Raw genomic sequence first — 14,401 nt, 5'->3', positions numbered from 1 at the left:
TTTCGGGCTTGTGCTTTTAAACAAAAAAAACCAAAAAAACCCCCCCCAAAACCCCCCCCCCCCCCAACAGCTTAAGAGAGACAAATCCTACCAATGCCAAAAGATTACACAGCAGTTACCCAGCTTTGTTCTGAACTCTGGCCTTTAAATGACACTAATGAATAGAGGAACATGTGAGTAGATCGAGTAATTCTGATCTTGTAGTTCTGTTCAGCACAGTATTTCAGGGTTTTACAATTCAAAGACAGTATTTTCTCCTAACTTAGGGTGGTAAGTTGATTGCATTGCATTGTCTTCACAGGGACACATGCAATGTACGAAGACTGGAAGATTTTTGGGAAGCACCATTTCTTAAGGCTAAAATGTTTATGATTTATTCTAAGGACACACCTCTAAGCAAGTGTTTTTTTCCTGTTGGTACCTCACTGTAGCTACAAGTTTGTTTCTGAAGCTACAAAAACAGGACAAATTTTTTGACTGATGCTTACAGAAATAAGATTTATCTTTTTTAGCACAAAGTAGTGTTTTAAAAAATATTTAAGAGTAAGACCTGAACTCTTCTATAATATTAAGTATTAAAAATGGTAATTTTCTTAAACAGAAATGTGTATGTTAAGACTGAACTTAAAGAACTAGATGAGTGATAACTACAAAATTCTCTAAGCATTCAGATACCTTTAAGGCAAGTGTGAACTTAGAGATAGTATCTAGTCACTTACTCAACCATACATCACTTGTGAATCAAAAAGGCATTCTTCAGCAGGCTTATCACTATCTTATAACCAACCATTAAGCCCAGAGATCCATAAATTCAACCTGTAAAACCTCTTTATTATTTCCCTGCCCCCAACAAAACAATCTAAATGGCACCATGAAGAGGCTTCAAAAGAACACATTACAATGTTTAATAATGTAAAAGTTGCAATAAAAAGAGCTAAAGCACTTACTACATATTTAACAAGAATGCTACTTCTTGTGGCATGATACTGAGTTTATCTGAGTTTGGTCCTTAACTCAGAAATAGAGCCTTTGGCTAAAATAGAGGTTCCCTATGCAGTCATGCCAGTAACTGTAACCTCTGCAGCTTATTTTCTTTACATGTAGATTGCGTATTCTACTGTAGTGTGAGGGCAGAACGTCTAAATTCTCCAGAGTGCAAAGTCATCTTCAAATAGATGATTCTACAGGTGCAAGCATCATGAACTGACAATTACCTTCGAGGACTGCACTGTGTGTCCAGCATATGACTGGAATAAGGGAATGTAAAGTTACGGCTTTACAAATGGTATGTGATTACCAGAAAGAATGGTTAAACTCAGTGATACTTGTTCTAAAGATCAAGAAATTGAAAGTTCAGCCTTGATCTTAAAAAATACAGCCTCCTTCCATATACGATATGCTAAACCAAGATAACCAAAGTTCACATTGCCTCTTACATTCCGTGATATACAAGTGCTCATGTGCCATGAGAAGTTTTGAAACAATGGGACAAGCTCTTTGTACAAAAGGCTTTTTTTCCCCCTATACTTACAGAGCTTTCTTCCCCTTATCTTCTGTTCTATACTACAAATAAAATGGTGTTTATGATACACTACATTAGATTTACTTCTTTATTTTCTCTCATCCTTATAAGTCTCAGAGCACTTGATATTTACAAGTCACTTTAAGCTACATCAGAATTGAGTATAAACCATAGTAGGAGGTTAATAGCATAAGACAGCACCACTGGACATATTTAGCCACAAATGCTGTGCCCTATTCAAACTGAAAGCTGACTTCACAGGGAAGACTACTACTTAAATCTGGTTCTTCCTACTGCTTCCAACTTAAGCATATTTATCATCATAGAAGAACCACATGATCTTCTGTGAGCACAATTAATAATAAAAAAGAAAGTTTTACATTTCACCCAAATGCCTTAAACTAGCTCTAAATTCTTGGAAACCTATCCAACTTGCTATTGTGTCTTCCTTCCATCATCTAAAATACCACTCTGCTTTCCCTTGTGGATAGCTGAAGGCCTTTAAATTGTTATTCATATCTCAAGGGGTGAAACTGGAAATTTTCATTTCTCCCCCTTACTGCCAAAATTGTCTACCATTGTTATTTTAGCAAAGGAATGAAGTAGTCTCTCTTTTGAAGCTTCACATGGTAAAAAAACCCTACACAAATACTATAGCAGCAAAGATATCTAAGCAGGATGTCTCAATGACTCATCCGAAACAGGCTGACCAGATTTGCAGCCAATCTGGTGCTCACAATTCCAGCTGTTATTTCATAATATTATTGTGGAAAACCCTAAAGTTGCTGGCAAAGAAAACCGAAATGGACTGGGAAGAGAGGATATGCCAAGGTAATGATTGGTGAGCCTTTTATTTACCACAGCGCTCAGAAGTCCTTTTGTAATACTAAAGAAGTGTCACTAACCGAAACTATGTGCAAGGTATTGCCTAGTATCAATTTATGATAAAAGAATTGGAACAGATGTCTTCCCCACCCCTCACTGTCAAGCAAATAGTTCTGTGGGCAAGTCTAAAGAACTGGGACACAGGATCTGATGCTTGGGTACCTTAGAAGGTGCAACAGAAAATACCTATTCATAAAAGCAAATAATTTCACCAGTGCTGAAAGATTTAGTATTTGCTAATATTTCAGGATTCCTGACAACGTTATGGCAATAATTACATAGATCCATCTTACCTAAAAGAGCAACTTAAGTTTTATCAAATGAAACTTCAGCTGTTGTCTCTTTCTGCTATGAAATACCATCTTGCCTTATGGGACACCTGTCATTGCTTAACTCTTTTCCTCCAAAATTCTCCTTCATCAGTTTTAAGATTAATCTTTCCTCAGAAATCCTTTGTCCCTCTTTCACAGGCCTGTATAGAGCAAGCTGCAATACTGTGTTTTACCAAGAACAACCTGCTGGCCAACTACTGTGGGATAATGCATTCCTCAAAATCCATTAAGATCTTCACTGTCTGATGTCCAGTTAATTTCAGGGACAATTATGTTCTTCCACCAGCCCAGCCCATTCTAACCTCTGTTAGCCCAGTGTCGTGGTTTAACCGCAGCCAGCAACTAAGCACCACGCAGCTGCTCACTCACTCACTCACCACATCACCAGTGGGATGGGGGAGAAAATCGGGAAAAGAAGTAAAACTTGTGGGTTGAGATAAGAACGGTTTAATAGAACAGAAAAGAAGAAACTAATAATGATAATGATAACACTAATAAAATAGCAACAGTAATAATAAAGATGCGCAGGGCAATTGCTCACCACCCACTGACTGACACCCATCCAGTCCCCCAGAGGCGATTCCCCCCCACACTCCCCAGTTCCTATACGAAATGGGATGTCCCATGGTATGGAATACACCGTTGGCCAGTTTGGGTCAGGTGCCCTGGCTGTGTCCTGTGCCAACTTCTTGTGCCCCTCCAGCTTTCTTGCTGGCTGGGCATGAGAAGCTGAAAAATCCTTGACTTTAGTATAAACATTACTTAGCAACAACTGAAAACATCAGTGTTATCAACATTCTTCACATACTGAACTCAAAACATAGCACTGTACCAGCTACTAGGAAGACAGTTAACTCTATCCCAGCTGAAACCAGCACACCCAGAGGCTGAAGTGACCTTTCTCACTCCAAAGCAGGTAACAACATTTAGTTCCCCAATCCTGTCTCCTGGCAAGTTAGCTGTCCAGCACAAAACTCTTCTCATTTACTTCCTGATAAACCATGATACACTAACAGAACAACAGGTGAATCCTGGAATTGTCAGTTTAATTCCAAACAGGTCTGTGCAACATTGAGACCACAGGTGCCCAGAGACTTGGCTTTTGGCCATGTAAAATTAATCTCAATCAAGGAACAAACATATGTTCTTACGCAGTCTAACCACAATTTTCTTATTTAAGTTTATGCCTTGTGCCAGAGCATAAGGGCAGAATGGTCCCTGAATGAGTATTATTAAGGTTAACATGTGCAAAAGCAGTCTCCTGTAATGCCATAGGTTATCAGAAGATGGAATTGTCACAAGATCAGATCAGCACTAATGTACTCATAGCAAGAACATATATTGAAAACAAATTCTAGGCAGGAGAAAATCACCTGGCCTGTATTTTATGTGATATATTTTCAGTGCACAAGTGTTATTTATGCCAATAAATTAGTAGTAAACTTTTTTTGCAGGTATAAGGACAATTAGAATGTGAAAGTTTTGTTGGGGTTTTTTTGTGGGTTTTTTTTTTTTTTTTTAACTTTAGTTTAGTCATGAGCTTGCTCGTCTCTGATTAAGAGGCATCTAGGAAAAAAAAAATGTGCAGAAGGTAAAGACCATATCAGCAGTGACACTTGTTTAAAGCATACTGTTGCAGCTCTCAGAAGATGAGGCATTAAAGCAGAATAGAGAACTGAACCTATCTAAAGTGATCACATGGTATCCAAATTCTTTAAGTTGTTGAGCAGGCATTTGTGGGAGGACAACAGGAAGGTGAAGTCCTGAAAATCTGACTATTCCTGCAGATGGAAAAATTTGAGCCAGTCTGTCAAGTGCATTAATTAACAAATACCCCAAAATAAGCACACACAATTTAATTTAGGAAGACATGTGAGCATGTTATTGAGGTCAACAGACTTTTAGGGCTTGAAAACACACCAAGTTAATTGAACAACAGGAAGCTATTAGCACATTAGAGCATGCTATTCTTTTTTTGCCATGTCCTGTAACTGCATCAATTACCTCAGAATACGTTTAATCAAGTGCAATTAAGCACCATATCATTTTAATGTTATTACAAGAAATTCAATAAATATTTAAAGAGAAATTTAAAAATGCTTGGCCGAATCCTGAAAATCCATTTAAGCATCTGAAATATGAGGCCAAGGGAAAAGAAAAAACTAAGTTTTCCTTGTTTTGTTCCCGCAAGGTACCAAGGATTGAAACTTCAGACAAGTCAGGCTTGTCAACTTAAGAAATGGAGTAAGAACACACATATTAAGAGACTGGCCAAGAAAATGAAAAGACAGAAAAGGAAGTGCTTGAAAAAAAGAAAACCAACAAAGTAACACTGTCATTAAAGAAAATGAGACTAGGTGATATCAATTGACATACTGACCAACTGAAGAGAAATTGCCTGTGCAAGCAAGATGTATTAAATATTAGATCAATGACATACTGATGCACATAAGTGTGAAGAAAGAATTCACCAGTACTGGAAGCATATATCTGGTGTACAAGCAGTCTAGTCATGAACTTCTAGCATGGACTACACTACAAGCAAAGCTCAAGCAAGGAACCTGTTACTAAGTTTTGTTCAGGCAACACTAGTCTGTATCATAATATAAATGTACTCCGTGTCATCCCCTTTTTGTCTAGTTTCCTAACAAATCTATACAAGACAGTGAACTTTTTGTTCTTTTAAAACAATCAGAGAAAAAGCACAAGCCTGCACAGAAACATTCAGGAACAGGGGATTTTTGGGTTTTTTTTTGGCTAGCACAAAAGAAAAAAAGAAAAGCTTCTGGAATTACAAAATGGATGTCAACCATTACCTTTTTGTTGGTATAAGAACCAGTTTCATGGAGAATGGCAACTCTAAATGGCGGCCACCAAGTGTGGAATTCTTTTACCCACTGATGCATCACAGTAGCTGGACAAACAATCACTGTTGGACCCAATCCATGGTACCTAAAATAAAGTATTCAAGAAAAAACCAAATATTTAACATGAAATAAATACTCCATATTAAGTGGCTCATTAAAATACACACATATTAAAATGATACACTTCATAGTTCAAGTGGAATATGAGTGCTATGGAAATTAATTGGCATTGTTTTTCTGGAAGTCTGCTTTTTAAAGGAAGATGAAAGGTGTACTGCTGTAAGAACCCATCCACTGAACAGTTAATGGATGCATCTATCAAGATAAACACAGAAATAGAAAAGCTCCAAACAATAAGGCATAAGGGAACTTCCTTCTGTGGTAATACAAATCAGGTTTGGGTGACTGCTGTTTCTATAAGAGAAAAGAAATCATTAACAAACAACTATTTTATTACTTCTATTAAAAAGAATGTGTAGCTAGAGTCTCACAAATGGACTTACACACAGGTGTTCTGCTTCATGTTGGTAATATACTGTACAATTATCGGATAAGACAAGGACTCCAAAGCAGCAGAATGTATCATCCATGGAGGTTGAGGTCTGAGCTGGGCTTAAACTGTCTCATAAGTTTCTTATTCATAATCATATGATTGTTTCTGAGAATTACTGAGGACATTTGAAACAAAGTCTTTCTGTATTAAGTTCAGAGCTACTCATAAGGTTAAGAAGAGAAAAATCTCTTGCACAACAGCCAAACAAGAAACACTACCATCACAAACAGATACCAACAATCATACAGGAAATACACTAAGTAGTGGTTACTAGTAGTTATTTTTCAAATATATTTGCTCTTTAAAAAACAGAATAAAATGACTTTGCAAACAAAGGCAATAGCTACAGTTACCACAGTGATCTGTGTCTGGATGACTATGTACTATTCAAGTGGTAATAAATACACAATTGAAAAGATCACAGTATACATTCAACATCATACGCATACAGCAATAAATAAGGATTTCCCAGACACCAGCAATACCCTGCTTTAAAAAAAACCTGTTAATGCCTTCAGAAACTGCTGACATTAAGAAATAATACTCTTTATTAAAAGCTTATACATATGCAGAATAACGTGGATGTTACTGATCTCTTTCATTATGAAAAAATTCTATATAACAACCTTACATAGACTAATTAAAAAAATCCCAGCAATCCAAGGGGAAGTTAGAAGTTGGAGATGCAAAAAATAGCTTAAAACTATGCTACAAATCCAAATAACCACTGCCACTGCTCTTAAAAATATCTAAAGCCAACTTTCCCAGAACAGGTTAGTTTCTCATTCTTCATGGGCAGTAACAAGTTACCTCTATTTATTCCCCCGGTCTGTATCAAACAAGCTCACATGCTGGGTTTATCCATTCCCCCCGCCCCCCCTACCTCAGCTTACACAAAGAGTTCACACTTCCTTTGATCAATTTTCAGAAAATCTACTCCCCTTTCACTCGGTTGTGTGAAACCTCTTCTGTCTAATCTGGCTCTAACCACTTTCCACCAGCCAACATTTTATTCTTCTCTTGAGAGCTTTTATTTATATAAAAGAGTCATCTAACTTCTTCCAGTCTGTGCTGTTTCACAAAACTAAACAAAGCACTTACTCCTGCTTGCTACACTTAGGAGGCATCCTTCATTCTCCTGATCACTGCAACAGATTTGCTCTGCTGCCCATCCAATTTATATTTGTTTTCCTTGAACAAAGGTGACACTAATAACATTCCAAACCAAAGTCTTACTGGTGCCTTGCACCAAAATACTAATATTGCCCTGTTCCTACCCCAAATATATTGTCATAATGTATTCTGTCCCTTTTTCACAGTTGCATTGTACTAATAGCTTATGGTCAATATCATATACGATCAATATATCCAAATCTCTTTCTCCTTCTGTTGCTTCTGGTTTATAAAACCCAAATTCACAGCAAGTATCCTTTATTAGTTCTTATTTAATTGCATGTGATTGGAATTGCAAATAAGATCTATTCCTGCAACTTACTACCAAGAAAAAGGAAGCTGTAGTTATACTATATTTATAATCTTTTAAGTACTCAGAAAATCAGCACAGGAAAACATGTTGCATTATAACCAACTCTACTGCCAAGCACTGGCAAATCATGCCTTCAAAATGACACTGAAATGACAACTAAATCCTAGTGAAAATAAAAGGACAGGGCAGCAAGAGCAATACAAATTTTCTGGGGCAATGGATTTTTATTTATGTAAGCGCCATGGAAATTAATCTCTCTGCCTCTCATAGCAGAGATTGAGCCTTAATGTTTAATGTGTATGATTATATCTCAGTATCTTGAAGTGCACAAATGAGTAAATAATCAGTGTATAAACTTTGTGGCAGCATTTCTGATCTGATCTCTCAAATAAATGAAGGAAAGTCTGTAGTGAAAGGTAACATCTTTGTTAAAAAAAAAAATGTATTTGGAAAGAAGCAAACTTGTGGACCCCCAAGCTCTTCAACATGTTTCAACAACAGATTTCAACCTAGATACAGGCTAGAAATGGGTTACTTGAAGTTTGCTGCTGCTTTTTTTTTTTCTTGTGAAGGGACCACTGGTCTGAGAGCTTATTCACTTATTCCAACTATCTCAGCTTGTCTAATGAAAGACCTTTCCCCCTCTATAGATCTTGCTTCCCGTATATCCTTACACCACCATAGCTGCAACACTTCTACTGATACCTCACATGACATTTGGCTTTCTGCAGCTGTATGGCTCAGTAACTGTTAAAAGCGAGACAACATTTTAATTTTTGTAATCATTATACTCCATGTAACAAGTAGTTCCTTGCTTCAGCTAGTCTTCAGGCTCCTTCAAAATCAGAAAAGCACTGGAATCAGAAGTGGCTTACAAAAGGAAATTTCTACTCCCCTTATTTTAAAGAACACTTTTTCCAGAAAATTTCACTGATAGAAAATAAAGCTGAGTATTTTGAATATCAACAAAAGTGACCTTTTTGTGTTAATATTCAAGTGCCTCCAAATACAACAACCTTTGCAAGTCTGCACAGGAATGACAGTATTATCTCCATTTTACAGAATGCCAGTTGAGGCTGGGAAAGCCCGCAGTGCCAGACTCATACAGTAGTACGCTAGCTCCACCTACACTTCAAGGTAATTACATACGAGCTAGGCTGGAAGACATTTAAACATGCTGACAACACAACTATGTCCACTCTTAATGCCTGCTTCTCAGCTGGACTAACCAGAAGGTCTTCTGCTTACTAGACTATGTGGCTTTCAGATAGAAGCTAGTTAGATGGTGCTAGTGCCTTCCTAGTGCAGACTGCGGATGGGGAAAATACTTGACTATGAGAACATCAAGTTGTTTAGACCCTCAGTCTTACAGCACACAAGCAAAATCAGAGTAAGTTTCACCAAAAAATTAAACCTTGTTTCCTCCCATGGAATTACTATCCTAGACTCAGTGACATGCACCAGCCACAAAATGAAACCGAACACATTATCTTACATGCAGAAAGAACATTGCTACTTAGGTGTGCAATTATATTTTGGCCTTTTCAAAGTTTTATTGTAGTTTTACTGCAGTATCTTAGGCTGTAACCATGTAACAATGTCAAGAGATGTTCCTGAAGGATTTCCATCAACTCAGTGGTCCTCCAGCTGAGGCAGGGAACATACCTACACAAAATAATCTGTACAGTAGTATCCTTAAATCAGGCAGCAATAAAGTAAATCAACCTGGAGCTTTTCTATACAAAGGCTACAGTAGGAAGCAACTGAAGAAAAGACAGTAATATTTTCTCTTTAAAGCATTATTTTACAATTCATGTACATGCTGAACATAATTTAAATATGCCTCTATATAAAGTTAATTATTTTTGTTTAGTATAGTATTATGGTATTCGCTTAATTGCATGTAGTAATTTACATCAGGTAAACAGGCCAACAGAACTAGAAAAATCAAGTATTATTCACACGTGCATTTTAAATCCAAGAACACTAAGAAGTATCTTTTCTGGTAATTTCACCTATGAAGAAGGAATTTTAAAGCATTGTTCAGTAACAATAAACCATAAAAGGTCTTGTAATAAAGGTCAGTCACTCTAACATAGTTTTGAAAAGCAACAACAACAACAAAAAAGCAGATGGAAATTCCTCAGTGTAAGTTATTGGTTTTACTATTACTACTCTTTTTTTGGCATGGATAATTCCCTGCCGATCAGAAACTCTAATTTTCATTGCAAATCAGCTTGCTACTTCCTGTAAAGCATTCACCTGGTGGCTTGCCAGAACAAATATTTTAATGTAAAATTTAATAAATGGAACTAAAGGTATTACATCTAATTTAAAATTCCATATTGTGTAAACTATTGATATTAATGTAATTGAGTTTGTAAACAATCCATTTGTGGAAGCTAACCTTAGACACTGTATTGACCCAAAATATCTAGTGCGGCTCATCTGCAAAATGAAGCATCAATGCCTGGAATTCATTAAAAGTGTTACATGTTTAATTTTTCCTGCCCTACAGCTCCATTGTCTCGTAAAATTTTTCCTTTGATGTCCCCCACTAAAAGAATTAAAGGAATATTGTAATTGAAATGTCATTAATAATTCACAGGACCCTCCTCCACCAGCAATACATCTGATGAAATATTAATTGAGCTCCACAGACTGACAGTCTGCAGAGGAGCACTTGCCTGTAATTTGAACCACGAGTCCTGATCTTGCTGTAGCTCAGACCTGCCAAGAAGGCAATTATCTGGATGGTCTTGCCCAATCCCATCTCATCTCCCAGAATTCCTCCTGCCTGCTGGCAGTGCAATTCCCAGAGCCACCTAACACCTGTTTGCTGGTACCTAAAACAAGGAAAAAGAAGATGGCAAATGTTTGATAATACAGATCATAACAGAAAGTACTCATGAATTAATCATTTGGCAAGGTTCTTACACTAGTTACAGTAACATGCTGGATCTGTGTTTTACATGAGTGCTGTATTTACTAAGTCATACATTTTTGATGGACTCAGACATTACATGTGACTTTCATTCTTTATGCAACACTAAACCATTTCTAATTAAACTGATAGTCATGGTAATTAGAGGGTATTTTATTTAATGTATATTTTAAGTGTTAAAAGCAACTTGGAAAGCTACTCTAACAAAGCATTATCTTTTCAGAAAAGACAACATGTAAGGGTCTAGTAAATAATATTATTTGGAACATATGCCCCGAACTGAAGGAAAAGTTTGACTTGTAAGAGGTACACACTTTATACTCCACTGTGAAAAGTGATCACATCTGCCAAAGCATGCTTTCTTTTTACATAAATCCATTTAATAACATTTAGTCTCTTTCAGTGAAGAAAAAAGTCAACAAGGCAAAATGTTTTGGAAGGCAAAACAACAGAAACTATTCCAGCAAATGGGATGCAGCGGAGCATTATTACATGAGAGTATCGGGGCAGTTTCTACTCCCAGTCATTCACTGGAAATTGTATAAGCAACAATATAAAATACATTCTAATTAAAAGAAGTAGACTAGAAAGCAAGGCTTACGATAGCAAGCTAAAAAGGTAGAGGTAAGATGCTGGACTGAGAATCACTTTAGGACATGCTTTTTTATAATGATATAAAATAGTGAGACCAGTAGGAATAAAACACCACATGTGTGGGTTAAATTGAAAACAGAACAAAGAAATGAAGAAACAGTATATTTAAATTGCATTTTAATCAAAATAAAATACATGTTTCAGCACTTCTGTGTCTTGTAACTTGGAGGAAGAACAAGGTTACTGATATCGTTTTCCTGATGGCATGCATTCCTGGAGTGCAGAGCACAGCAAAGAGCAAAACTTTTTTTTTTTTTTGTAAAATATGGATTGTTCATTTCAGGGCACTGTCTTGTGTGCATTTCAAAATCCTGTTTCATTCTTTGAACAAATAATATTTAGGACTACTGACAGCTAACAACACTAGTGTCTACAAAGTACTATTAAAAATCAATTTATGATGAGTTCTGTATGGATTTAGAGACTGCTAAACAGAGACAAACAAACGGCTTGAGTAGTTAGATGATCAAAGAACACATCTAAAGGTTCAGACATCATGCTATCTGCTGGTGTCTCACATGCATTATACCAAGAAGCCCTTAGAAAATCCCCTTTTATTAGAAATTAATTCACCTTAAAAATGCAGCAATCTAAAGAGAACTATGAAACAGCTTGCAGGATTAGCTATAATTGGGGTAAGATGCTACCATTACTACATTTTATGAAGACAAAACATTTTCTAACAGAAATATTAAAGAATTGGAGAACCCTAATTCCAGTCAGAAGCTGCTCCCCCAGACTAATGTTGAGCATGTCTCTTCAGAAGACAATCACTCAAGAACTTCCTGACATTATTTTGTATTATTTCTTAGGATTACATCCAGTGCTTAAAAGCTAGCTGCATTTGTAAGCATCTTTCTCACTCCCTTCTCCCGAGAAAGTTTCACAGTAGATAATTAAGTTTGTGAAAAACTCTGCTCCAAGGTTATTTAAAAATGGAAAAGATGCAGGTGTTTTCTTTGTATAATCATATAAATATGCAATAATTGCAACTATGCAAAAGTTAAAGTCCCCCCCCCCCCCAATAATTTTTTTGTGGTTGTATGGAGAGATAATCAATTCTCTTTAATCTTATGCTTTCATTGCAGCAATTTTTATGTTTTGTTTTTTACTCCAAAAATACTGTAGAAGCAAAATAAAAGTGTTGCCTGGTCTTCCAAAATAGTTATGTTTGAACTGTATTTCACATGAGCTATCATGCTGTGATGCATGCCTCAAAATTCACCACAGTAGCTAGCAGAGTTTAGCTGCATTGTTGCTGAGACAAAATTGCATTTCAGACATATCAGGGAAATCACACACTGAAAGCGATAATGAAGAAATCTGGTTTCTTGTTTACACAGACAGCATTCTCTCACGCTAAGTGCAGACAGTATAAGGCAATGTTTGTAAGTCAGTCTTGCTCACTATATTTGGTTTTGTTCCACAGCAGCACCAATGGTATCCTTGCTGAATGTTCCTTAAAGCAGACAAGTATATAGAAAAGAAACAGACTGTCCACTTTAACAGGCTTACCAAAGAACAAACTTACGGGTCTACAATTTCTCGCGTGAGCTAACTTCTTCGGAATTCAACTCAACTATGCAGGAAGATCACTTACAGTACACTGCTCTACACCTCCTTGGGTCAATATACTTCCATGTTTTGTACTAAACTTGCTCAGAACGCGAAGTTTAATGCCTACTGACTATGGGCCTTCCTACATTGGAGATTTCAGCATTTATGTTACAAGTCAGACGAATCATTCAATTGATCTTTCTAACCACTTAAAAAGTTTTGCCAACTGACTCATGCTTGCAGGGATACCCTTCATTAGTGAGGCTGGTATCTCTAAGATTAATTTTTAGCAGTCTGCTTTATTTCAATTCCCTTTGGGTTGCTCAGACAACACATCGTTCTCAGGATGATTACTTCTGTAGTACCTTTGGATAAACAACTAGAGATCACATATTGGCTGTATGGTCCTGGTAACCAAGTCATTAATTCAATTCCATTCAGATCTAGTGCTTTCCTTCTGAGGAACTGCAGGACAACAGTAATAATTTCTTTGAGGTTAAGACTAAGGGGTCCTGTTGGAAGGGATACCATGCACACCCATTATAAAGCAGGGGTTTCTACTACACTAATTACAAGATTTGAGAAAGTTAACTTTTGAAAGAGATGATGTTTTTCCTGCTGTGCCAAATGTTGCCAACAAAAATGAATTCAAGCCTATTATGCAAGGGAGAGGTTATGGATGAAGTTAACTTGTCAGCTGCTAGCTTGTTTGGGCTGCCTTTTGTAAATAGTTTTTTGAGAAGAACTTGAAAGTGCCACTGGGCACCATGGTCTCAAAAAACTGAAACAGAAAGCAGTCATGTCCAAATCTGTAATCCAGCATTAAATAACTAAAGAATGAGTTGTAGAGTGTTTTCCATCTACTAGAGGAACTAAGAATGTACTTTCCACATTTTAAAATTTTACGGGGCAAAATGTTCAAGACTTTTATAATATGAATTATAAGTAGTTACATTGAGTAGACTTTGAGTAGCTATTTAAAGAAAAAGTTGTCTATAGTTTTTTACTGGCAGAAAATTTCACTCACTCCACCCAATCATAGGAACACCTACATTTCTTGTTTTCATTTATCACAACTTGCCAACACCTTGTTCTTGAAAGTAAACTCATTCTACCACTCCACACCTGAATTAAAAGCAAGCACTTATCAATAAAAGAAAGCATTTATAAAAATAGACAAGGAGAGCTTCTCAATTAGTCATTTAGCTAACAGGCATTCACAATATTCACATCAGGCAGTTATCATCTGTATTTTCATGTAACTACATTTTGTGCTTGTAATAAATTAGTTTCTTTGAGGTTTGATCCTGGAGCCTTCTTTAAAGAAATAATCCTACAGAAACAACTGAAGTAAAAGTTGAGGCATTATTCACTGAAGTAAAAGTTACAGCAAAGGGCATCCAGAAATCACTGTGACTATCACTATTAATATTATTAACAGCACACAATATTAAAATAAAATACACTATACGTACTTAAAAAGCTTTTTGAAGAGAAATCCTGGTATTTTGAAACCCTCTTCAAATTCAGCGTCACTTTCTTCAGAAAGTTCCTCAGCTGTGTGACATTCTTTGTCCTTCAAACGTTCTTTTTGCCACCTC

General features: G+C 36.5%; 1 protein-coding gene across 3 annotated transcripts in view; it reads right to left on the bottom strand.

The window, feature by feature from the left end:
* The window catches only part of ERCC6 (excision repair cross-complementation group 6), a 48,130-nt gene that overhangs the window by 15,293 nt on the left and 18,436 nt on the right, over nucleotides 1–14,401 (bottom strand). For all 3 annotated transcript variants that reach the window (XM_010563467.1, XM_010563468.1, XM_010563469.1), the window contains 3 exons: nucleotides 14,276–14,401; nucleotides 10,333–10,491; nucleotides 5,556–5,691 (listed from right to left, as the gene is read on the bottom strand). In XM_010563467.1, coding sequence (XP_010561769.1) covers nucleotides 5,556–5,691; nucleotides 10,333–10,491; nucleotides 14,276–14,401 — 421 coding nt within the window. The remainder of the gene's footprint in view (nucleotides 1–5,555; nucleotides 5,692–10,332; nucleotides 10,492–14,275) is intronic.

Source organism: Haliaeetus leucocephalus, unplaced genomic scaffold (assembly GCF_000737465.1).
Source record: "Haliaeetus leucocephalus isolate CR32 unplaced genomic scaffold, Haliaeetus_leucocephalus-4.0 Scaffold168, whole genome shotgun sequence".
NCBI classification, from domain to species: domain Eukaryota; kingdom Metazoa; phylum Chordata; class Aves; order Accipitriformes; family Accipitridae; genus Haliaeetus; species Haliaeetus leucocephalus.
The sequence above is the reverse complement of the archived record's forward strand: the minus strand, read 5'-3'. Positions and strand labels throughout refer to the sequence as shown.